This window comes from Tachyglossus aculeatus, chromosome 20, assembly GCF_015852505.1.
Source record: "Tachyglossus aculeatus isolate mTacAcu1 chromosome 20, mTacAcu1.pri, whole genome shotgun sequence".
Lineage (NCBI taxonomy): Eukaryota > Metazoa > Chordata > Mammalia > Monotremata > Tachyglossidae > Tachyglossus > Tachyglossus aculeatus.
The window spans coordinates 14,345,614-14,369,295 of record NC_052085.1 but is presented as its reverse complement, the minus strand read 5'-3'; the positions used below and the strand labels follow the sequence as shown (position 1 = coordinate 14,369,295).

Genomic DNA, 23,682 nt, shown 5'->3' with positions numbered 1-23,682 from the left:
TGCCCAAACCAAGCTTAACACCCCAGCACTGGCACACAGTAAGCGCCTAACAAATGCCACGATTATCATTAGTCTCTCCATCCACCCCTGGTTTTGACACTATTGGCCCTATCAATCAATCAATCAATCAATCGTATTTATTGAGCGCTTACTGTGTGCAGAGCACTGTACTAAGCTCTTGGGAAGCACAAGTTGGCAACATATAAAGGCAGTCCCTACCCAACAGTGGGCTCACAGTCTAAAAGGGGGAAGACAGAGAACAAAACCAAACACACTAACAAAATAAAATAAATAGAATAGATACGTACAGGTGAAATAAATAAATAAATAAATAACTCTTGTCCCTCACCATTTCTTTAAAAATCGTATTTTATTATCATCAATCGTATTTATTGAGCGCTTACTGTGTGCAGAGCACTGTACTAAGCGCTTGGGAAGTCCAAGTTGGCAACATATAGAGACAGTCCCTACCCAACAGTGGGCTCACAGTCTATTACAATTATTTGTTAATCACTTATTATTAGAGAAGCAGCGTGGCTCAGTGGAAAAGAGCCCGGGCTTTGGAGTCAGGGGTCATGGGTTCAAATCCCGGCCCTGCCAATTGTCAGCTGTGTGACTCTGGGCATGTCATTTCACTTCTCCGGGCCTCAGTTAATCCCTCATCTGGAAGATGGGGATTAAGACTGTGAGTCCCCCGTGGGGCAACCTGATCACCTTGTATCCCCCCCAGTGCTTAGCACATAGTAAGCGCTTAACAAATACCATCATCATCATTATTATATGTCAGGCATTGTTCTAAGTGCTAGGTTCGTCTTACCCTGTCATCTCCGACCCATAGCGACTCCATGGACACAGCTGTCCCAGAACGCCCCGCTCTCCATCTGCAATCGTTCTGGTGATGGATCCGTAGGCTTTTCTTGGTAAAAATCCAGAAGTGGTTTACGATCGCCAACTTCGACGCGGTCAACTCTGCCCTGGACTTTCTCCCGTACTGCCGCTGTCCAGGCCGGGGGAATTTGGACTTTTGTAGCAGATGGCCTTCCACTCGTTAGCCACTGCCCAAGCTAGGAATGGAAGGGGTAGGCCTCTGCTTGACTCTCCCTCCCGTAGTCGAGACTGGAAGAGTACTAGAAACTCTCCAGGTGCGATGCTGGGGAGGGTATGTGCTGCGATAAATACAGATTAAACAGGTTGAACGCAGTCCCTGTCGCCTATGACGCTCGCAGTCTCCAAAGGCAAGGGAACAGGAAACAATCTTTATTCTACTGTTGAGGAAACTGAGGCACAGAGAAGTTAGGTGACATGTCCGGGGTCACGCAGCAAGCAGTCGTAAGAGCAAGGGAACGAACCCAGGTCCTCTGACTCCCAAGCCTGTGTTCTTTCCGCTGTTTACTACGTGTCAGGCACTGTACTAAGCACTGGGGACGATACAAGCTAATCGGTTGGACACAGTCCCCGTCCCAACATTAGCCGAGTCTTCATCCTCTTTTTGCAAATGAAGGAACTGAGGCACAGAGAGGTAAAGTCTTTTAGACTGTGAGCCCACTTTTGGGTAGGGACTGTCTCTATATGTTGCCAACTTGTACTTCCCAAGCGCTTAGTACAGTGCTCTGCACACAGTAAGCGCTCAATAAATACGATTGATTGATTGATTGATAAAGTGACTTGGCCAAGGTCATACAGTAGATGTGGTGGAGTGAGGGTTCCTCTGAGTCCTGGCCCTGTGCTCTTTCCATAAGGCCACTCTGCCTCTTCCCTGTTACATAATAATAGTAATGATGATGGCGTTTATTAAGCGCTTACTATGTACAAAGCACTGTTCTAAGCGCTGGGGAGGTTACAAGGTGATCAGGGTGTCCCACATGGGGCTCACAGTCTTCATCCCCATTTTACAGATGAGGTAACTGAGGCTCAGAGAATCAATCGTATTTATTGAGCACTTACTGTGTGCAGAGCACTGCACTAAGCGCTTGGGAAGTACAAGTTGGCAACATATAGAGACAGTCCTGACCCAACAGTGGGCTCAGAGAAGTGAAGTGACTTGCCCAAGGTCACACAGCAGACATGTGGCGGAGCCAGGATTAGAACCCATGACCTCCCAAGCCTGGGCTCTATCGAGCCACGCTGCTTCTCTAGTTACTCATCTTGTGACTTTGGGCAAGTCACTTCTCTGTGCCTCGGTTTCCTCATCTGTAAAATGGGAAGTCAACATCTCTTCTCCCTCTTAGACTGTGAGCCTCATGTGAGACAGGTGCTGCATCCATCAACTTATATCTACCCCAGTGCTTAGGATAGTCCTCGACACAGTCAGTGCTTGCCGAATATAATAACGATAATAATAACAGCGATAACGTTGATAATGGCCTTGCACCATGGCCAGATAAACATGTTGCCAACTTGTCCTTCCCAAGCACTTAGTCCAGTGCTCTGCACACAGTAAGCACCCAATCAATACGACTGAATGAATGACTGAGACTGTGAGCCCACTGTTGGGTAGGGACCGTCTCTAGATGTTGCCAACTTTTTCTTCCCAAGCGCTTAGTCCAGTGCTCTGCACACAGTAAGCACTCAATTAATACAGTTGAATGAATGAATGAATCAATACGATTGAATGAATGACTGAGACTGTGAGCCCGCTGTTGGGTAGGGACCGTCTCTATATGTTGCCAACTTGGACTTTCCAAGCGCTTAGTCCAGTGCTATGCACACAGTAAGCGCTCAATAAATACGATTGATCGATTGATTGGGTAGGGACCGTCTCTATATGTTGCCAATTTATAATAATAATGATGGCATTTATTAAGCACTTACTTACAAAGCACTGTGCTAAGCGCTGGGGAAGTTACAAGGTGATCAGATTGTCCCACGGGGGGCTCACAGTCTTCATCCCCATTTTACAGATGAGGTAGCTGAGGCCCAGAGAAGGGAAGTGTCTTGCCCAAAGTCACACAGCTGACAATTGGCAGAGCCAGGGTTTGAACCCATGACCTCTGACTTCAAAGCCCATGCTCTTTCCAGAGCCACACTGCTTCTCTACTTGTAATTCCCAAGCGCTTAGTACAGTGCTCTGCACACAGTAAGCGCTCAATAAATACGATTGAATGAATGATTGAATGAATGAACCTCCCAGTTCTGCCCCCTAGTGGACAAAAGCTGCAACGTCTCCCAGCTATTACTACCATTCCCGTCAATCACTCACTCAATCAATCAATCATCATCATCATCAATCGTATTTATTGAGCGCTTACTATATGCAGAGCACTGTACTAACCGCTTGGGAAGTACAAATTGGCAACATATACAGTCCCTACCCAATCAATCGTATTTATTGAGCACTTACTGTGTGCAGAGCACTCACTCAGTGGTATTTACTGAGCAGTGATCGACCTCGGGCCTGGAGCTCAGGGGACCTGGGTTCTAATCCCGGCTCCTCCACTTCCCGGGATCATGGGCGAGTCACTTGTCTTCCCTGGGCCTCAGTTACCTCACCTGTGAGGTATGCGCAGGGCACCGTACTAAGCGCTGGGGAGAGCGCAAGAGAATTAGCAGATACACCTCCTGCCCATAATGAGTTTACAGTCTAGAGGGGGAGAGAGACATCGATATAATAAAAATGATGATAGCATTTATTAAGCGCTTACTATGTGCAAAGCACTGTTCTAAGCGCTGGGGAGGTTACAAGGTGACCAGGTTGTCTCACAGGGGGCTCACAGTCTTAATCCCTATTTTACAGATGAGGGAACTGAGGCACAGAGAAGTGAAGTGACTTGCCCAAAGTCACACAGCTGACAATTGGCGGAGCCAGGATTTGAACCCAGTGTTCTGCACACAGTAAGCGCTCAACAAATACGATTGAATGAATGAATGAATGCACTGCACTAGGGTAGATACAAGGCTTTGAGATTGGATCCCCCCTCTCCATCCCCCCCATCTTACCTCCTTCCCTTCCCCACAGCACCTGTATATATGTATACATGTTTGTACATATTTATTACTCTATTTATTTTACTTGTCCATATCTATTCTATTTATTTTATTTTGTTAGTATGTTTGGTTTTGTTCTCCGTCTACCCCTTTTAGACTGTGAGCCCACTGTTGGGTAGGGACTGTCTCTATATGTTGCAAATTTGTACTTCCCAAGCGCTTAGTACAGTGCTCTGCACATAGTAAGTGCTCAATAAATATGATTGATGATGATGATGATGATCTGTCCCTTGCTCCACATTGGGTGCACAGTCTTTCAACCCCGTTTCACAGATGAGGTAACTGAGGCCCAGCGAAGCCAAGTGACTCACCCACGATCCCGGCAAGTTGAGGAGCCGGGATTAGAACCCAGGTCCCCTGAACTCCAGACCCGAGGTCCATCTAATTATAGTCCCCACTGCTTCAAACCGCCGATGTAAAGCAAGGGAGACCCTTTTGTGATAATAACTGAGGTATTTGCTTACTACAAGACAAACGCGAACTAAACCCTGGGGCCGATACAAGAAAATCCAAGTGGACAACGTCCCTGTCGCACTTACAATTAATTCTTGACGAAGCGGCAGAGCTGGTGAAACTGTTTCACGGCCAAACTGATGAATAATGGTTTCTTACTGTAGTGAAGCCTTATTTTTTTAGGTCCGAATAAACGTTGTCGGAAGGGAAAACTGTCGATTCCACTCACCTGCTTCTGTTCTCGCCATTTCACGTCGGAAAAAGTGGCTTCTTCACGACAGGCACGGCCCACAACACCCCCGATTCCCACGTTGAAACCCGCTGCCCTCTAAGTAGACACCATTCAAGAAGTATGTAGTATATTCAAAAGATAGGTATGTTTTAATATTTCTACGTTTTTACTTGTAGAACATAATAAATGGAGACGTAAGTGATCTGCTATAATGACATCTTTACAAAAAAAACTTTCCCCTATCACCTGGACAGCAATATATAAATATTTACAATGGAAAAATAGGCAGGGTAAAGGGAAATCTTCATTATTCAAGTCAAGTTCTTTCTAATACACATCAGAGCTTTGCACGTAAAATACTTCATTCACTCCTACCCATATTTACACATCGCTTTAACGGACGGTTTTGAGCTTTTTTTTTTTTTTTTTTTTTTAACTTTGCCAGGTTAAAGGATGTGTTGGAAATGTGCCACTCCTAGCTACCGGGAGCTACCAGTTTGAGAAGTCGTTTGGAATGATAAAAGCAAATAGAAAAATAGCGACTTTGAACAGCAAGGAAACCCAAAATGTACTCTGAGTTAATGGATCGCAAGACAAAGTCTCTCGCACGGGCAGAGCTAACCACGCTGAAAAAAAAATCAGTCTACAAAAATGCTCTATATATTTTCTTTGTAGGACGCTGTCTGGGTTTGGTTCTTGGAGGTTAACCAAAAAAAAACCCACTTTGGGGTGTTAAATGTGAGAAGCCGATGATCCCGCCCTCGAAACAATCCCTTATCCCGCCCCGCCGCAAGGTTCTCCAGAAGGAAACGTGATTTCGCTTATAAGTGACGAATAGACCTTCACAGCACGGAAGACTTACAAAAGCCCTCGACGAAGTACGGTGTTGGGTACAAATGAATGACTGGGATTTATAACCAAGCCAGAATTAAGTGCAAACCCATCCACTGAACTCAGTAATGTGGGAAACCCATTCAAACTCTGATGTAGAAAACGAGAGCTTGGAAAACGTCTACCAGATTGGCCCAAGCGGTGTGGCGCGCTCGGGAGGAAGGAGATCGTGCTGATCTGCGGGTCCGGTGGGTGTCAGTCCGCGGGCGTTGACACCGGGTTCGACGCCCTGGCCGGCTCCCGGGGTGATGGGCCGGTGGCCCTGGCTCTACGTGTGCGAGCTGCGGCGACCTCTGGTACCCAGGGACACCCGCAGCCTGGGCTCCCGGGCTTTGTAATGTTCGTTGAAGTCCAGGCGGAAACTGAGGAACCTGAGGCTCTCGTCCGAACTTGTCGTCAGCAGGACCAGAAACTGCTGCACGATGCCCTGGGCCGGAAAGGGGGAAGCCGGGAAGCAGGTTACACCCGAGAGAGCTCAACTTCCTGGGGGACAGGGGCCGTGTCCGACCCGATCGGCTTGGATCTATCCAGGCGCTTGGTACGGTGCCTGCCATGTAGTAAGCGCTGAACAGATACCGTTTACAAACCTCGTTCTCGCCTGTCCCGCCGTCAACCCCCGGCCCACGTCATCCCCCGGGCCCGGAATGTCCCCAATCCTTCTGCCCATCCTCCAAGCTAGCTCTCTTCCTCCCTTCAAAGCCCTACTGAGGGCTCACCTCCTCCAGGAGGCCTTCCCAGACTGAGCCCCCTTTTTCTGCTCCTCCTCCCCACCCCGCCGCCCTACCTCCTTCCCTTCCCCAAGGCATCTGCATATATGTTTGTACACCCACTGTTGGGTAGGGACTGTCTCTATATGTTGCCACCTTGTACTTCCCAAGCGCTTAGTACAGTGCTCTGCACACAGTAAGCGCTCAATAAATACGATTGATTGATTGATTACTCTATTTTACTTGTACATACTTACTATTCTACTTATTTTGTTAATGATGTGCATTCTCCTCCCCTCATCCCTCTAGACTGTGAGCCCGTTGCTGGGTAGGGACCGTCTCTATATGTCGTCAACTTGTACTTCCCAAGTGCTTAGTACAGTGCTCTGCACACAGTAAGCGCTCAATAAATACGATTGAATGAATGAATGAATTTAGCTTTAATTCTATTTGTTCTGACGACTTGACACCCGTCCACTTGCTTGGTTTTGTTGTCTGTCTCCCCCTTCTAGACTGTGAGCCCGTTGTTGGGTAGGGACCATCTCTATATGTTGCCGACTTGTACTTCCCAAGCACTTAGTACAGTGCTCTGCACACAGTAAGCGCTCAATAAGTACGACAATGAATGAATACAAACTTCAGCTTGGATCGACCCCAGCACGTAGTAAGCTCTTGATAAAAACCACTTTAAAAAAACCCAAACATTTTTACAAGGTTGTTGCAAAGTCACAGTGACTTTTTCAATGTTTGTGGGTGGCAAAAGCCACACCTACCTGAAGATCAGTATTAGGTAGCTGTCTATTAGGTAGTTATTTTGAGCTATACACCAGTAGCCTCACTTCCTCCCTAGAGCCTACCTACCTTTAAACGGATTTTTAACAGATGCAGAATGGATCCAGCGCTTAGAACAGTGCTTGACACATAGTAAGCGCTTAACATATACTATCATTATTATAACTTTTTTTTTGAACTTTTAACAGAAAACTTTTTAACGGATACAGAACGAAAGGCCAAGAGAGGAGAAACACACTATCTACTTGGAGGCAGATTCCTTCTTCAGATTAAATCAATCAATCGTATTTATTGAGCGCTTACTGTGTGCAGAGCACTGTACTAAGTGCTTGGGAAGTACAAGTTGGCAACATCTAGAGACAGTCCCTACCCAACAGTGGGCTCACAGTCTGAAAAGGGGAGACAGAGAACAAAACCAAACATACTAATAAAATAAAATAAATAGAATAGCTATGTACAAGTAAAATAGAGTAATAAATATGTACAAACATATACATATATACAGATGGTGTGGGGAAGGGAAGGAGGTAAGATGGGGGGGATGGAGAGGGGGGCGAGGGGGAGAGGAAGGAAGGGGCTCAGTCTGGGAAGGCCTTCTGGACTATGCTTGACACATAGTAAGCGCTTAACATATACTATCATCATCATCAATCGTATTTATTGAGCGCTTACTATGTGCAGAGCACTGTACTAAGCGCTTGGGAAGTACAAATTGGCAACATATAGAGACAGTCCCTACCCAACAGTGGGCTCACAGTCTAAAAGGGGGAGACAGAGAACAAAACCAAACATACTAACAAAATAAAATAAATAGAATAGATATGTACAAGTAAAATAAACAAATAAATAAATAGAGTAATAAATATGTACAAACATATATACATATATACAAGTGCTGTGGGGAAGGGAAGGAGGTAAGATGGGGGGATGGAGAGGGGGATGAGGGGGAGAGGAAGGAAGGGGCTCAGTCTGATAATGATAAAACTATCATTATTATAACTTTTTTTAACTTTTAACAGATAGCTTTTTAAAGGATTCAGAATGAAGGCTAACAGAGGAGTAACAGACTATCTACTTGGAGGCAGATTCCTCCTTCAGACTAAAATTTCTACTTTTCAGTGGTCACGTAAAGGAGCTGTTGAAATGTGGCTAGGAAGCGTGGGGCGATTTAAGGTAACGGCGTTTGGTAACATTGGTTAAGAAGTGGCCGAGTTAAGTGGATAGAGTGCAGACGGGGGCGTCGGAAGGACCTGGGGTCTAATTATGATTCCATCCAGAGAAGTGAAGTGACATTCGGCAGGCGAGTGGCAGAGCCAGGATTAGAACCCAGGTCCTCTGACTCCAGGACCAGGCGGGCTCTGTTTGTTGGGCCTCAGTCACCTCATCTTTAAAATGGGGATTAAGGCTGTGAGCCCCACGTGGGACAACCTGATTACCTCTGCATCTACCCAAGCGGACAGAACAGTGCTTGGCATACAGTAACCACCTAACAAATACCAGAATTATCATCATTACTCTTACCTGGTAGAAATGTGTCAATATTCGCAGCTGCGAGCACATTTTTGGTATGGAGTCCTGAAATTCACAAATCCTCCTGTTCTCCTCTTCTTCCTCGGCTGCTGTGACTCCCCAGTGACCCTGAGGAAGACAGACACTTTACTGTGGGAATTCCACTTGGTTTCCGAAGGACGGCGGAAGCAAAACCCGGGCCCGACAGACCGAAACGCGAAGCCCGGGACGTGACGAAGCCTCCGGACGCAATCGGGTGGCCAAGTCTCTACCTCCAGTTCGTTCTGCTGTTTCTTCTCCTCAAACTGCAGCCTCCGCTGCAGCTCCTCCAAAGCAGCTCGGTACATTGCGTCCTGCGCATTCTGCAGCTCGATGATTTGATCGAAGACAGCGCGGAGTTGGTTTAAAAGTGCCTGGGAAGGGTCGAGAAGACAAGATTTCACCACGATAGCCCTCTTCTCCCTCCTACTTAGACTGTGAGCCCCACAATCCCACAACTTTTTAGGTTGTCTAAAACAAGAATTCTTCGCCTTTCTGGCTCGACCCACTCTTCCTAACTTGTCCATCTCAGTCGCTAAAACCATCATCCTTCCTGTCCCCAAAGTCCCGCCGATCTTTGAACTCTCACGATTCAATCTCCTGCTCGATCTCGCCCGTTTTCCTACCGATAATCCCTTGAGGCATTCGTTAAGCACTTCCCACGTGCCAGGCCGCTGAGGTAGATATAAGGTCATCAGATCCCACGTGAGGCCCCCAGGATAAGGAGGAGGAAGAACAGGGACTGGATCCCCGTTTTTACACGAGGGAACTGAGGCCCAGGGAAGTTAAGTGACACGTCCCTGGCCACACAGAAGAGAAGTGGCGGAGCCGGGATTAGAAGTCAAGTCTTTCCGACTCTCATGCTCTATGGACTAATTTCTTGCAGTCTAGGCTGCTTCTTGTCTTTCCCAAGCACTTAGAAGAGTGATGGTCAAAAAAAAGGATATATATAGTTGCTACTCACTTCCTACAAACATCTACTTTGAAACTCAACCTGTTTTATTCTGCTGTGACCCCTCTCCAACTCAAACCAACTAACGTTCCACTGCCGAATGGAAAGAGTGCAGCATAAAGGTATCAACCTTGGGGACAAACGCTTGACTTTTCCATTCATGCTGCTCTCTACTAATGAACTCTGCAAATCCACTCTGACCTAAACCCAAGCCAAGCCAAGTCGGACCGGAGTAACGGAAAAAAGAGATTTCACCGATAGTAAGAACAGTAATGATTAGTAATTGTAAAGGGCTTACCCTGGAGTCACTGTCCAACAGGCAGCGAGAGATGATGGTGTCTAAGAAGACCTCATGGGCCGCGATGATGTGATCTAAATCCTGGGCCTGCTGGACTTTGTTCCACAGTTCATCCCAAGAACATTCCAGCACCTAGAATATCAAATTCAGGCTGGATGCTCCCCGCAGGGTTTGGCTCTGTTTTGCTTTTTCTAGCATGCACAGCAAAACGGCTCCTCACGATTTAAGCCGCCTCCATCCCCGAGTGGCCCGACACGAGATTTTCTTAAACTAAAATCAACCCGGTGGTTAAAGTGTACCTCGAATGTAATGTAATACTGCATTTGATGAATGAAATGGACCATTTCGGATGCCAGAACGTGACACTGATGCAGGACCCCGGAGAACTCTGGAAGAGAAGAATTTGTGCGTTAAATGCCATCAGGAAATACATTCCAAGCCTACCCGCACATATCCCTTTCCCTTCTACAGAATCCACATTGCGCCGTACACCTCTACAAATCGCATTCTCACTACTCATCTGAGCCCTACCCAACGGTGAGACCTCCTAGCGATTTAGTTCTGTGCAAGGTAAATGAAAAAAGACAAAAACATTTCTGTCTATCCACGGGAAAGGGAATGGGGCTTGATTTTTTTTTTTTTCGTGCACTAATGTACTGCTAGCCTTTAAACAACGGGCACAGAACCTTACAAGTCAAACAATCAAATGCATTTATTGAGCTCCTACTCTGTGCAAAGCCTTTGGGAGAAGACAGTAGAGTTAGCAGACACAATTCCTGCCCTTAAGGAACTTTTAATCAACCAGGAGAGACAGACGCTAAAGAAATTTACAAACAGGCTCACATAGCTATTATAATTTGTCTGTCTCCTCCCCTCTAGACTGTAAGCTCACTGTGGGCAGGGAATGTGTCTGTTTATTGCTGTATAATACTCTCCCAAGCGCTTACTACAGTGCTCTGCACATGCTAAGCGCTCAATAAAAACAAGTGAATGAATGAATGAATAATGTATTAACCGGGTAGGGAACGCATCTCCCAACTCTACTACACTGTACTCTCCCAAGCACTTAGTACACTGCCCTGCATAAAGAGGGACTGAATAAATACCAGATTGATTAACCTTTCACTGTCTACAGACCACAAAAGTGAAATCTCACTCATGGGTTATGTATCAATCCTAATGTATGCCCCAAAACCAAAAACCAGCAATTTATTTGCAATTGTTTACTGCCCTCCTGTAGGTCGATAAAAAGAATTCCCGTGCTAGTAAAGAAAATCGACACAGAAAGGATGACGGGCAAAGTTTTTGTTTAAGAGTCATTCATTCAATCGCATTTACTGGGTGCTTACTGTGTGCAGAGCACTGTACTAAGCGCTTGTTTAAGATCTTCACTGGCTACATGGAGTCCTCTGGGCATAATAATTATAATAATAATAATTATAATGATGGCATTTATTAAGCGCTTACTATGTGCAGAGCACTGTTCTAAGCACTGGGGAGGTTACAAGGTGATCAGGTGGTCCCATGGGGGGCTCACAGTCTTTATCCCCATTTTATAGATGAGGTCACTGAGGCACAGAGAAGTTAAGTGACTTGCCCAAAGTCACACAGCTGACAACTGGCGGAGCTGGGATTTGAACCCCTGACCTCTGACTCCAAAGTCCGGGCTCTTTCCACTGAGCAACGCTGCTTCCCCCAAAACTATGTGCCAAGCACTGTTCTAAGCGTTGGGGGGGGGGGGGGTCCAACATAGGTTGTCCCATGTGGGGCTCACACTTTTAATCCCCATTTTATAGATGAGGTAACTGAGGCCCAGAGAATTTAAGTGACTTGCCCAAGGTCACACAGCAGACAAGTGGCGGAGACAGGATTAGAACTCACAACCTCTGACTCCCAAGCCCGTGCTCTTCTCACTGAGCCATGCAGTAACACGCTTCACTACTTTGGAAATCAGGCAAAGAATCCCCACCAGCAGACCCATGAGTTGTTTGTTTGCAAAGCTAAAGGAGGTTTGTCTCTGACCCTGCTTACAAGTCATTATTTTACTTCAAGGAATTCAAACAGCTGCAATAAAATGTTCCCAGAGACCTAACCCTAACCCACCACTACATAATCTTTATCCCCTTATAAATTAGTAAAATAAGGAGGCCGGGAAAGATTTTTCAACGGATCAGCACAGTGACTAGTTCGGCCCCACTCAGAGTTTCATTCGGAGGTCGAGAGAACAATCTCACAAAGACCATTTTGCCAAAAATGTGGAAACTTGCTAAACAGTTCATCGGTTTACCTGTTATGGATCTGTTCTACGGAATTCCTAAAATGCAAGAGACGATTTAGTGCTCAGTTACTAGTAGAACAGTGCTTTGCACATAGTAAGCGCTTAATAAATACTATCATTATTATTATTATTAGTAGTAGTAGTAGTAGTATGGAAATCAAAGTGAAGAACGCTCTCCCGATTTGCTTGCATCTGCCCCGGCGCTTAATACGGTGCCCAACACATAGCAATCGTTTAGCAAATACAGTCATTATTGGATTATTTGCTTTGTTTTTAATCTTACCGGGCATATTTTTCAGGAGCTTGGCGTTACACATGTGTCCTTTCCAAATATCGGTGAGAATGTACTCCATCCTCTTGGCCCTCCACAGGAAGTTGAAAACCCTCAGGTAGTGGCTCATGCATTCTCGGGTAAAAACCTAGCGAGAATAAGAGTTGGGGTGAAGACCCGCCACAAGCTAATGCAGTGTCCACCGTTCGTCTCGACTGTTTTTCCCTCGGGGGAGGCCGAAAGGAGGTCACGGCCTCTGTTCTGTACACGTAACTACTGTTAGTACGCAGATTTCAACATGGAGGGGGGAAAAAGTCAGTTCTTCCTATAATGCCCCCTCTAGACTGTGAGCTCCCTGTAGGCAGGAACGGTTTTTTCCGATTCTATTGCATCGCGCTCTCCCAAGCACTCCGCGTGCAGTAAGAGTACAACGGCCTAGTGGAGAGATCACATGCCTGGGAGTCAGGAGGACCTGGGTTCTAATCCTGACTCTGCCACTTCTCTTCTCTGGGCCTCAGTTCCCTCATCTGGAAAATGGGGATTAGGACTGTGAGCCCCAAGTGGGACAGGGACTGTGTCCAACCTGACTGCCTTGTATTCATTCAGTCATTCAATCGCATTTATTGAGCGCTTACTGTGTGCAGAGCACTGTACTAGGCGCTTGGGAAGTACAAGGTGGCAACATATTCATTCATTCATTCAATCGTATTTATTGAGCGCTTACTGTGTGCAGAGCACTGTACTAAGTGCTTGGGAAGTACAAGTCGGCAATATATAGAGACGGTCCCTACCCAACAACGGGCTCACAGTCTAGAAGGGGGAGACAGACAGACAACAAAACAAACCACGTAGACAGGTGTAACCTGGGTTTTTGAAGTACAAGGGCAGATCTACTGCAATTAAAACCCCAAGCCTGATGATCACAACCACCGTGAAAGAATAATTTCTAATTCTCTACATTAAGTAAAAGGCACACAGACAATCTAGCTAGTCCCAGGAACAGTTCACTGAATGTTTGGAGCACCTTAAGTTTTTAAGTCCAAATACACAACAGCATTCCCTAAGTACGGAAGAGCAAAGGTAGACATTAAACTCTTTATAGTTTAAAAACTATTAAGACCATAAGAACATTAGTCCCATATTCTGATCAGACCTAACACAATAGCCTCTGAATTTTCAAAAACAGAAAATCAAGTTCTGCCAAGTTTTTTGGATCAAAATGTGCTTTAGAGGATTGCACTTCTTACACTATCACCACCACACTGTTCGAATGTTTGTATATAGAGACGGTCCCTACCCAACAGCGGGCTCACAGTCTGGAAGGGGAAGGCAGACAACAAAACGAAACATATTAACAAAATAAAATAAATAGAATAGTATCCACCCCAGCGCTTAGAACAGTGCCTGGCGCACTGTAAGTGCTTAACAAATACCATGATTATAATGATTATAACAGAAACCACTGATTGACAGAAATAGGAAGGATTGAAAAGACAAGTTCAGATAAGCTGAGGAGAAAATCCCAAATTGTCGATGTTAACTAAATCTCCTCCTCTCTCTCATCCGGTACTTATCCTTCATCGTCATGTCCTGGACAGCGATGGACAGAGTGTCGTTCATCATCATCATCAATCGCATTGCTTGAGTGCTTACTATGTGCAGAGCACTGTACTAAGCGCTTGGGAAGTACAAATTGGCAACATAATGTTCAAATGTTCAAGGAGCACACACAAGGAGAAAGGTACTGCAACCTCTCAACGCTTTCCTGGATGTCTTAGGGTAGAGTGTCCACAGCGGAAAGATATTTCCGTTTCTCTGGTCGGTGGCTTGTTCTGCCCCGGCTGAAGAGCCACTGGGGCCATTCTATGAAGTGGACACAGGTACCGCTTTGAGACCACGAGGTGCCCGCTTCTGCTGTAAATGGACCTAAAATGCACCTCAAAACACCCTGGCATTGGCAATGGGCACCAATAGACGCTCCTATTGCTATTCTGTCTTCCCATTTTAAAAAGTGTACCCATCTGTGGATGCCTCCACTGACAGACGGCTCGCATTTGGATGGACATTTTTAATAAGTGCTAAGGACTGAGGTGCTATTCTGTTCATTATCTATGGTTTGCGGGGACTGTACTTCACTGCCCTCTCCCTTTCCCTGGAAAACGGAGCATCATCATCATCATCATCATCAATCGTATTTATTGAGCGCTTACTATGTGCAGAGCACTGTACTAAGCGCTTGGGAAGTACAAATTGGCAACATATAGAGACAGTCCCTACCCAACAGTGGGCTCACAGTCTAAAAGGGGGAGACAGAGAACAAAACCAAACATACTAACAAAATAAAATAAATGGAATAGATATGTACAAGTAAAATAAATAGAGTAATAAATATGTACAAACATATATACATATATACAGGTGCTGTGGGGAAGGGAAGGAGGTAAGATGGGGGGATGGAGGGGGGATGAGGGGGAGAGGAAGGAAGGGGCTCAGTCTGATAATGATAATAGAAATCTACTAGACTGTAAGGTTATTGATAATAATTATGGTATTTGTTAAGCACTTACTATGTGCCAACGACTGTACTGAGCACTGGTATGGGAGGTGCGGGGGGAGTTACAAGCAAATTGGCAGGAACTGTGCCTTTTAGAATAATAATCATAATAATAATGATGGCATTTATTAAGCGCTTACTATGTGCCAAGCACTCTTATAAGCACTTTTACGCAGAGATTTTTTTTTTAAACGTAAAGAGAATCATCTGCTTCCAAATGGGGATGCTGTTTCACAGCAGGAATACTTTCTCTCCTGGCTCCCCAGAAATACTTTCTCTCCCAGCACCCGATTTTCTCCTTTTTCCTACCCAATGCTACAGCACAATGATCCGGATGGGTTTAAAATCCAAATTGATCCCCGTACTTGCTATTAAATATTAAACACGGTAACATTACAAAACTAGATCATCCTTCAATGACCATTTTCTAATTTTAACAAGGGGAAGAAATATGAGAGAGGAGGACTGTCTTGGCATAGAAAATGACTCACACATTTTCACAGTTATTAAAACCATAACTTCTTTTTCTTTCTTAACATAACTTCTTTTTCTTTCTTAAAAACATCTATACTTTAATTGTTCTAATATTTCATATCATGGGGTCATTATGAAGCCAAGGGTAACATTTAATTATTCCCCAGAATCAAGTTAGCTTAAAAACTATAAGGGGAAAAAATATCATGGACTGAATTAATATGAAATCTTTTGTACCCAAAAATATATATATAAATCCCGACGAGAAAAATTGGTTAAAATAATGCACTTATGAATGCTTGCATTTTCTAAAAATTTTAGAACAAAAAAAATGTTTGAAATGAAATGTTTACCACAAGTTGCACGTTTTAGTTCAATATTATGGAGAATGACTACAGTCTGAGATGAAGCTCCAAACTCAAATTTAAGGACATCGGAAATTTTTGCCTTTTAAATAATATCTGGTAACACCTCTCATTAGAAGTGTAATAAAGAATGACAATGAGTGTCTTCCAATGAGGATGTTAAACAGTCAAAATCAGACTCATTTTTGAACCTAAGTGATGAAAGGTCACATCCTGAGAATGCAGCCTGTGAAGAATAGAAAAAGGTACGGGAAGAAGACTATCCCCCTTTTAGACTGTGAGCCCACTGTTGGGTAGGGACTGTCTCTATATGTTGCCAATTTGTACTTCCCAAGCGCTTAGTACAGTGCTCTGCACATAGTAAGCGCTCAATAAATACGATTGATGATGATGATGATGATCCCTTTACGTATCCTTGAGAAGACAAATCTGCGAGGCCAATTTTTACTCTTGGATACTTGTTAGAGAAAAAGGACCATTCTTTTCCTTTGACAAAAGCATATTAAAAGGATGATTTTCCTCATCTGTTCAAATAAATACTTTTTAAATTTTAGAGCAATACTATTTCCTTAAAAACAGAATCTACAGCCCCTACAGCTTACCCCCAAGTAGTAAGAATAATGACCAATTCATTTATTAAGCTAAAATGCTGACATCTACAAGGGAATGTGATTTATCTAAAAAGAATGCTTTAAATAATGGGCCATTTAGCCCGCATTAATAATTTAAAGAAATGGAAATTTTAGCCAAGACCAGATGCCAGATCATCGCTTTATTCCCCAATTCCACAGTGAAAAGATCATTTGAAAAGAACCGCAAATTTCACCATCGAAAGGGTTATAAATGCTACCCGAATGAATAAAAGGAGCTTACGGTTGCAATCGGCCCATCAACGTGATAGTCTAGGCTGAAGACGTCCCATCCAGTGTCTCCCGGAGATACCTGGCGAGAAAAAACGTCACCCTTACGAACAGGACGGACGCTGCTGAAAAAGTCGCCTGGGGCCCAAAAGACAAGAACGTTTACCGTTCGACCACAACTTTTACAATTTGTACAACAGCAGGTTCATTTTACAGATGTCAACTAAATCGGAATGGGGTCACCCCTACCTTTCAGAGCCAGAGTAATAATAATAATAATAATAATGATGATGGTATTTGTTAAGCACCCCTCTCAGGATGGCACCTGGAGAGTTTCCAGGACTCTGCCAGTCTTGGCTACGGGAAGGAGAGTCAAGCAGAGGCATACGCATTCCTTTCCTAGCTTGGCCAGTGGCTGGCGAGTGGCAGGCAATCTGCTACAAGTCAAAATTCAGGCGTGCTGGGCAGCAGCGGCATGGGAGAGTCGAGGGCGGAAACTCCAGTTTACTGCTTGGAGGGCGACAATGGTCAACCACTTTCGGATTTTGCCCAAGAAAACCCTATGGATCCACTACCAAAACTCATGCAGATGGACAGCGGGGCTTTCTGGGAGAGATGTGTCCGTGGCTTCGCGACGGGTCGGAAACGACTCGACGGCATAAGACAAGAAATTTGTTAAGCACCCATTACGTGGCAGGCACTGGCGTGGATATCCAGTCCCTGTTCCACGTAGGGCTCACAGTCTCAATCGCCATAGATGAGGAAACTGAGGCCCGGAGAAGTGAAGCGACTTGCCCAAGGCCACGGAGTAGACAAGTGGTGGAGCTGGGATTAGGACCCGTGATCCTCTGATTCCCAGGCTCGTGCTCTAGCCACCACATCACGCTACTTCTCTTACAACTCGCTGCTTCGATTCTTGGGAATTTTGGTAAAAGTGGAGATTCCCACCATGAGCCGGGAACCAATCCCGCAATGATAACATCGTTCCTATGACAAAATCGGTTCCGCCTTACAACGCTTTTCCAGACCCAATTGAGTCATCCCACCTTCACTCATCCCCTCACTCTCCCCCACCAGATTTACTCTGCTCGTACACAAAACGAAGCAGCGTGGCTCAGTGGAAAGAGCAGGGCCTTTGGAGTCAGTGGTCATGGGTTCAAATCCCGGCTCTGCCAATTGTCAGCTGTGTGACTTCGGACAAGTCACTTAACTTCTCTATGCCTCAGTTACCTCATCTGTAAAATGGGGATTAAGACTGTGAGCCCCCCGTGGGACAACCTGATCACCTTGTAACCTCCCCAGCGCTTAGAACGGTGCTTTGTACATAGTAAGCGCTTAACAAATGCCAGCATTATTATTAATTGTCAACTGTGTGACTTTGGGCAAGTCACTTAACTTCTCTGTGCCTCAGTTACCTCATCTAAAAAATGGGGATTAAGACTGTGAGCCCCCCTGTGGGACAACCTGATCACCTTGTAACCTCCCCAGTGCTTAGAACAGTGCTTTGCACATAGTAAGCGCTTAATAAATGCCATTATTATTATTAACTTAGCACCAGACGTTGGCTCGGGTATTTTGATGGAGAAGTGCCATTCCACTTACAGACGGGTTATGGGAGGCAGGGGAGGGATAATGCCAAAGTCAAAAGGACCGAGAATGGGCTCAAGAGTCACCAATTTGACCACCTCTGAGCAACGCAGTATTTCCACAGAATGAACTTAAGTTTTTCCTCTCCTTTCGGGGCCACACAAATAATAATTAATAACAATGGCAATGAGAAGCGCCGTTCAACGTTAGAGACGGGTTACGAACCTCCAGAAGTCTAACGTCCAGCCGCTTGAGGATCTCCGGGCTGTCAAACTGGGCGTTGGTGGCCCTGACGGCTGTTTCCAGGATTCCCGTCAGGTTATGCTGGTACAGGGTGGTCGCTGGCCGGGCCAGTTCGGGCCTAAAACAGACCAGAGAAACGGTCAGCCTTCTGGACGGTGGCAAAGGCGGACACGGGGTGACGAGGGAGAACTTACAACCAAGCACCGGGCATCCACCATAGGAGCTCCTAAGCCATCAGGCCCCGATTAGGCAGAGTGTGATGATTAGCAGCGTTCCCCAACCCCTTTCTTCCCTCTGCCACCAAAAGGCAGGCTTTTTACATTCATTCATATTTATTGAGTGCCTACTGTGTGCACAGCACTGTTCTAAACACTTGGGAGAGTACAATATAATAAGCAGACATACTCCATGACCATAATGAGCTTACAGTCTAGAGGGAGAGACAGAAATTAATATAAGTAAATTAGAGATATGTACATAAATGTGCAGCTTTTTTAGGAAGGTTATTAAAAACCATCATAAAACCACATTAGGCACATCTCCTCCCAGAAGCCTTCCCTGGCTAAGCCCTCCTTTCCTCTTCTCCCACTCCCTTCTGCGTCACCCTGACTTGCTCCCTTTATTCACCCCCTCCCCGCCCCACAGCACTTATGTCCACATCTGTCACATGTATTTATTTCTATTCATGTCTGTCTCCCCCCCCCCCCGAGACTGTAAGCTCTTTGTGGGCAAGGAATGTGCCTGCACTTTTGTTATTCTGTTCTCTCCCAAGTAGTGCTTAGTACAGGGCTCTGTACACATTAAGTGCTCAACAGAAATGACTGACAGATTGGTGAAAAGGGCCTAGCTTGGAGGGTCACTTTTAGGGGTAGGGACAAAAATTGATGGGAAGCCACTAGCTGCATCGGTGACTAGATGCAAAGTGCATTTTCCAGGAACTTGTCTGAAGGGGGGCGGGGAGGGGAAATGCTGAAGTCAAAAGGATCGAAAATGGTTCATCATCATCAATCGTATTTATTGAGCGCTTACTGTGTGCAGAGCACTGTACTAAGCGCTTGGGAAGTACAAATTGGCAACATATAGAGACAGTCCCTACCCAACAGTGGGCTCACAGTCTAAAAGGGTCAGGAGTTACCAGTGTGGTTACCTCTGAGCTACACAGTATTTCCACTGAATGAACTTGCATTTTTCCTCTCCTCTCGGAGCCCCACGAAAAATGATAACAGTGATAATAATAGTATGTGAGGCATTGTTCTCAACACTGGGGTAGACAAAAGCTAATCAGGTTGGACCCCAATCCCTATCCCACAGGGGGGCTCACAATCTTCATCCCCATTTTACAGATGAGGGAACTGTGGCCCGGAGAAGTGAAACGACTTGCCCAAGGTCACACAGCAGAAGGGTGGTAGACCCGGGACACTGTACTGAGCGCAGGAGTAGACAGGAGCTAATCAGGTTGGACACAGTCTCTGTCCCACTTGGAGCTTTCAGTCTTCATCCTCATTTCACATATGAAAGAACCGAGGCCTAGAACAGTGGAGTGACTTGCCCAAGGTCAAGACGAGTGGCGGAGCCAGGATTAGAATCCAGGTCCTTCTGCCTTCCAGGCCTGGGGACTATTCTTTCCCCTTCAATTACACCTCCTAATGCCAAATCCCAAGATTCCCATCGAAACATCCAACTAGAAATATGGCAGCAAAATGGAAGAGAAAGCGAGGAACTGTAGACTGACGGTTCCTAAAAGGTAGCTTAGAATCACAGATCTCTTAATCAATCAATTGTATTTATTGAGCGCTTACTGTGTGCACAGCACTGGACTAAGCGCTTGGGAAGTCCAAGTTGGCAACATATAGAGACAGTCCCTACCCAACAGTGGGCTCACAGTCTGAAAAGGGGAGACAGAGAACAAAACCAAACATACTAACAAAATAAAATAAATAGAATAGCTATGTACAAACTGAATTCCTTCCAATTCAGGAAGAACGCAATCTGAAGTTGATTGACTTGTATATGCCAAAGTCAAAAGCCCTTTTCAAGTTGACTGGTTAATATTAAATTATTTTATTACGACTACTGATATTGTTTATAGAATGATTCCAGTTATATAACCTCCAAATGGAAACTTTTGCATTGCATCTGCTTTAGCGCTGAGGAAATCAATCAATCAATCGTATTTATTGAGTGCTTACTGTGTGCAGAGCACTGTACTAAGCGCTTGGGAAGTACAAGTTGGCAACATATAGAGACAGTCCCGACCCAACAGTGGGCTCACAATCTAAAAGGGGGGCTTTAGCGCTGAGGAAATCAATCAATCAATCGTATTTATTGAGCGCTTACTGTGTGCACAGCACTGTACTAAGCGCTTGGGAAGTACAAGTTGGCAACATATAGAGACAGTCCCGACCCAACAGTGGGCTCACAGTCTAAAAGGGGGAGACAAGGTCTAAATCACTCTATTTTAGGGGCTTTCGGGAGATTTCTGAATAGACCGCCGACAGAGCATGTGCAGTCTAAATCTGCTTTTTCGCTAATGTCTTAAAAGTCCAACATCAAAGGACAATCGACTTCTACAAACTTTCATCACCACACTTGCGTCGAAAAGGACATTGATCTTGCCGCTTGTGTTTGGTTCTTTTGCGGCGGAACACTTCCTTTCGTTTCAAAGGACAGCGCCGTTACTACTTGCCAAAACAGTGGCCGGCCAGTCGAAGCTGTTTTTGACGGGAGTAGCTAATGTCTTCTTTGATGAGCTCATGGCTTGCCGTTCAACAGCAGCTCGCTGTTTCAGAGAAACAGCGTGGCTCGGTGGAAAGAGCCCGGGCTTTGGAGTCACGGGTCATGGGTTCAAATCCTGGCTCCGCCAATTGTCAGCTGTGTGACTTTGGGCAAGTCACTTAACTTCTCTGTGCCTCAGTACCTCATCTGTAAAATGGGGATTAAGACTGAGTCCCGTGTGGGACAACCTGATCACCTTGTAACCTCCCCAGCGCTTAGAACAGTGCTCTGCACATAGTAAGCGCTTAATAAACGCCATCATCATCATCATTATTATTATTATTAAATGGAGTGGGTCCGACAGTGTGGCTCTCTCACACCCACCTATTTCCTCAGGATATAAGCGGGCGCCCTAAAGCTTCTGAGCTTCCATTCATTCATTCATTCAATTGTATTTATTGAGCGCTTACTGTGTGCAGAGCACTGTACTAAGCGCTTGGGAAGGACAAATCAGCAACTGAGCTTGAAGTCTGTTAGGCCGCTTCGGGTGTCCTCGCAGCGTGGCTCGGGGAAAGAGCAGAAGCTTTGGAGTCAGCGGTCAGGGGTTCAAATTCCGGCTCCGCCAATTGTCAGCTGTGTGACTTTGGGCAGCTCAGTTAACTTCTCTGGGCCTCAGTTACCTCATCTGTAAAATGGGGATTGACTGTGAGCCCCCCGTGGGACAACCTGAGCACCTTGTAACCTCCCCAGGTCTTAGAACAGTGCTTTGCACGTAGTAAGCGCTTAATAAATGCCGTCAACATCACCCGAGCCACCAGAGGATTTATTTGGGACCCGCACGAGTCGAGCCCCTGGAGGGAGGGCACTGCCCCCAAAACCATAGCACTGCGCCCCAATCTGGTACGTAGCCAGGCCCCGATCTAGCTAGACGTCGGCTGGGGGAGAGGACTCTGCCTGCGTACATCACACGCGCACAATCATGCATGCAAGAAGGAGCTCTCCTAATGGGAAGAGCCTGGCACTGGGAGTCAGAGGATCTGGGTGCTAATCCTCATCAATCGTATTTATTGAGCGCTTACTATGTGCACAGCACTGTACTAAGCGCTTGGGAAGTACAAACTGGCAACATATAGAGACAGTCCCGACCCAACAGTGGGCTCACAGTCTAAAAGGGGGAGACAGAGAACAAAACCAAACGTACTAACAAAATAAAATAAATAGAATAGATATGTACAAGCAAAATAGAGTAATAAATATGTACAAACATATATACAGGTGCTGTGGGGAAGGGAAGGAGGTAAGATGGGGGGGATGGAGAGGGGGACGAGGGGGAGAGGAAGGAAGGGGCTCAGTCTGGGAAGGCCTCCTGGAGGAGGTGAGCTCTCAGTAGGGCCTTGAAGGGAGGAAGAGAGCTAGCTTGGCGGATGGGCAGAGGGAGGGCATTCCAGGCCCAGGGGAGGACGCGGGCCGGGGGTCGATGGCGGGACAGGCGAGAACGAGGTACGGTAATCCCGGCTCCACTACTTGTCTGCTGTGGGATCTTGGGCATTAATTATTACCCCAGAGGCTTCTGGAATCCCCCCACCCACCCACCGAGTCTGCCCCACACGTCGGCAGGGGGGATGGAGTGGGCGAAGCCACCAGAAGAGAAGCAGCGTGGCTCAGTGGATACAGCCCGGGCCTGGGAATCAGAAAGACCTGGGTTCTAATTCCAGCTCTGTCGCACATCTGCTGCGTGACCTTGGGCAAGTCACTTGCCTTCTCTGTGCCCCAGTCACCTCATCCGTAAAATGGGGATTAATGGCATTTTTTAAGCACTTACTATGTGCAAAGCAGTGTTCTAAGCGCTGGGGAGTTTACAAGGTGATCAGGTTGTCCCTCGTGGGGCTTACAGCCTTAATCCCCATTTTACAGATGAGGTCACGGAGGCCCAGAGAAGTGAAGTGACTTGCCCAAAGTCACACAGCTGACTAGGGGCGGAGCCGGGATTTGAGCCGATGACGACTGACTCCAAACCCCGGGCTCTTTCCATTGAGACTGTGAGCCCCATGTAGGACATGGACTGTGCCTAACCTGATTCCCTTGTATCTACCCCACCGCTCAGTACAGTGACCGGCACATAGTAAGCACTTTAAAAATATATATATCTAAACATATATATGAAGTAAAAAAATATATCTATCTAAACATACATATATAGAGTATATACTATACTATACATACATATATAGAGTATAGTGTGTATATATAGTGTATATATATAATGTATGTGTATATATATATGTGTATATACATATATATATACATATATATGTGTGTGTGTGTGTATATATATATATATACATATACATATATATATATATATATATATATATATATATATATATATATATATATATATATATATAACCGAGCTGGCAATCCTTTTTATGTGTGTGTGTGTGTATATATACATACACACACACACACACACACACA

General features: G+C 45.6%; 1 protein-coding gene and 2 non-coding genes across 4 annotated transcripts in view; 1 reads left to right on the top strand and 2 right to left on the bottom strand.

Moving 5' to 3' along the window:
• Positions 1 to 1,022: 1,022 nt before the first annotated feature.
• On the bottom strand, positions 1,023 to 1,161 carry LOC119941719. The gene has a single exon (XR_005455300.1). It is a non-coding gene; the product is annotated as a small nucleolar RNA SNORA7 (small nucleolar RNA).
• Positions 1,162 to 4,795: 3,634 nt separating this feature from the next.
• TUBGCP3 (tubulin gamma complex associated protein 3) overlaps positions 4,796 to 23,682 on the bottom strand; it is a 57,755-nt gene continuing 38,868 nt past the window's right edge. Inside the window, exons 15-22 of one of the 2 annotated variants that reach the window (XM_038761977.1) lie at positions 18,472 to 18,607; positions 16,673 to 16,741; positions 12,419 to 12,554; positions 10,157 to 10,245; positions 9,858 to 9,989; positions 8,841 to 8,981; positions 8,581 to 8,697; positions 4,796 to 5,987 (exon numbers count right to left, since the gene is read on the bottom strand). In XM_038761977.1, coding sequence (XP_038617905.1) covers positions 5,829 to 5,987; positions 8,581 to 8,697; positions 8,841 to 8,981; positions 9,858 to 9,989; positions 10,157 to 10,245; positions 12,419 to 12,554; positions 16,673 to 16,741; positions 18,472 to 18,607 — 979 coding nt within the window. In that variant the 3' untranslated portion in view covers positions 4,796 to 5,828. The remainder of the gene's footprint in view (positions 5,988 to 8,580; positions 8,698 to 8,840; positions 8,982 to 9,857; positions 9,990 to 10,156; positions 10,246 to 12,418; positions 12,555 to 16,672; positions 16,742 to 18,471; positions 18,608 to 23,682) is intronic. The other variant, XM_038761978.1, reaches the window with a different exon arrangement.
• Positions 16,967 to 17,104, top strand: LOC119941666. Its single transcript, XR_005455255.1, has one exon. It is a non-coding gene; the product is annotated as a small nucleolar RNA SNORA7 (small nucleolar RNA).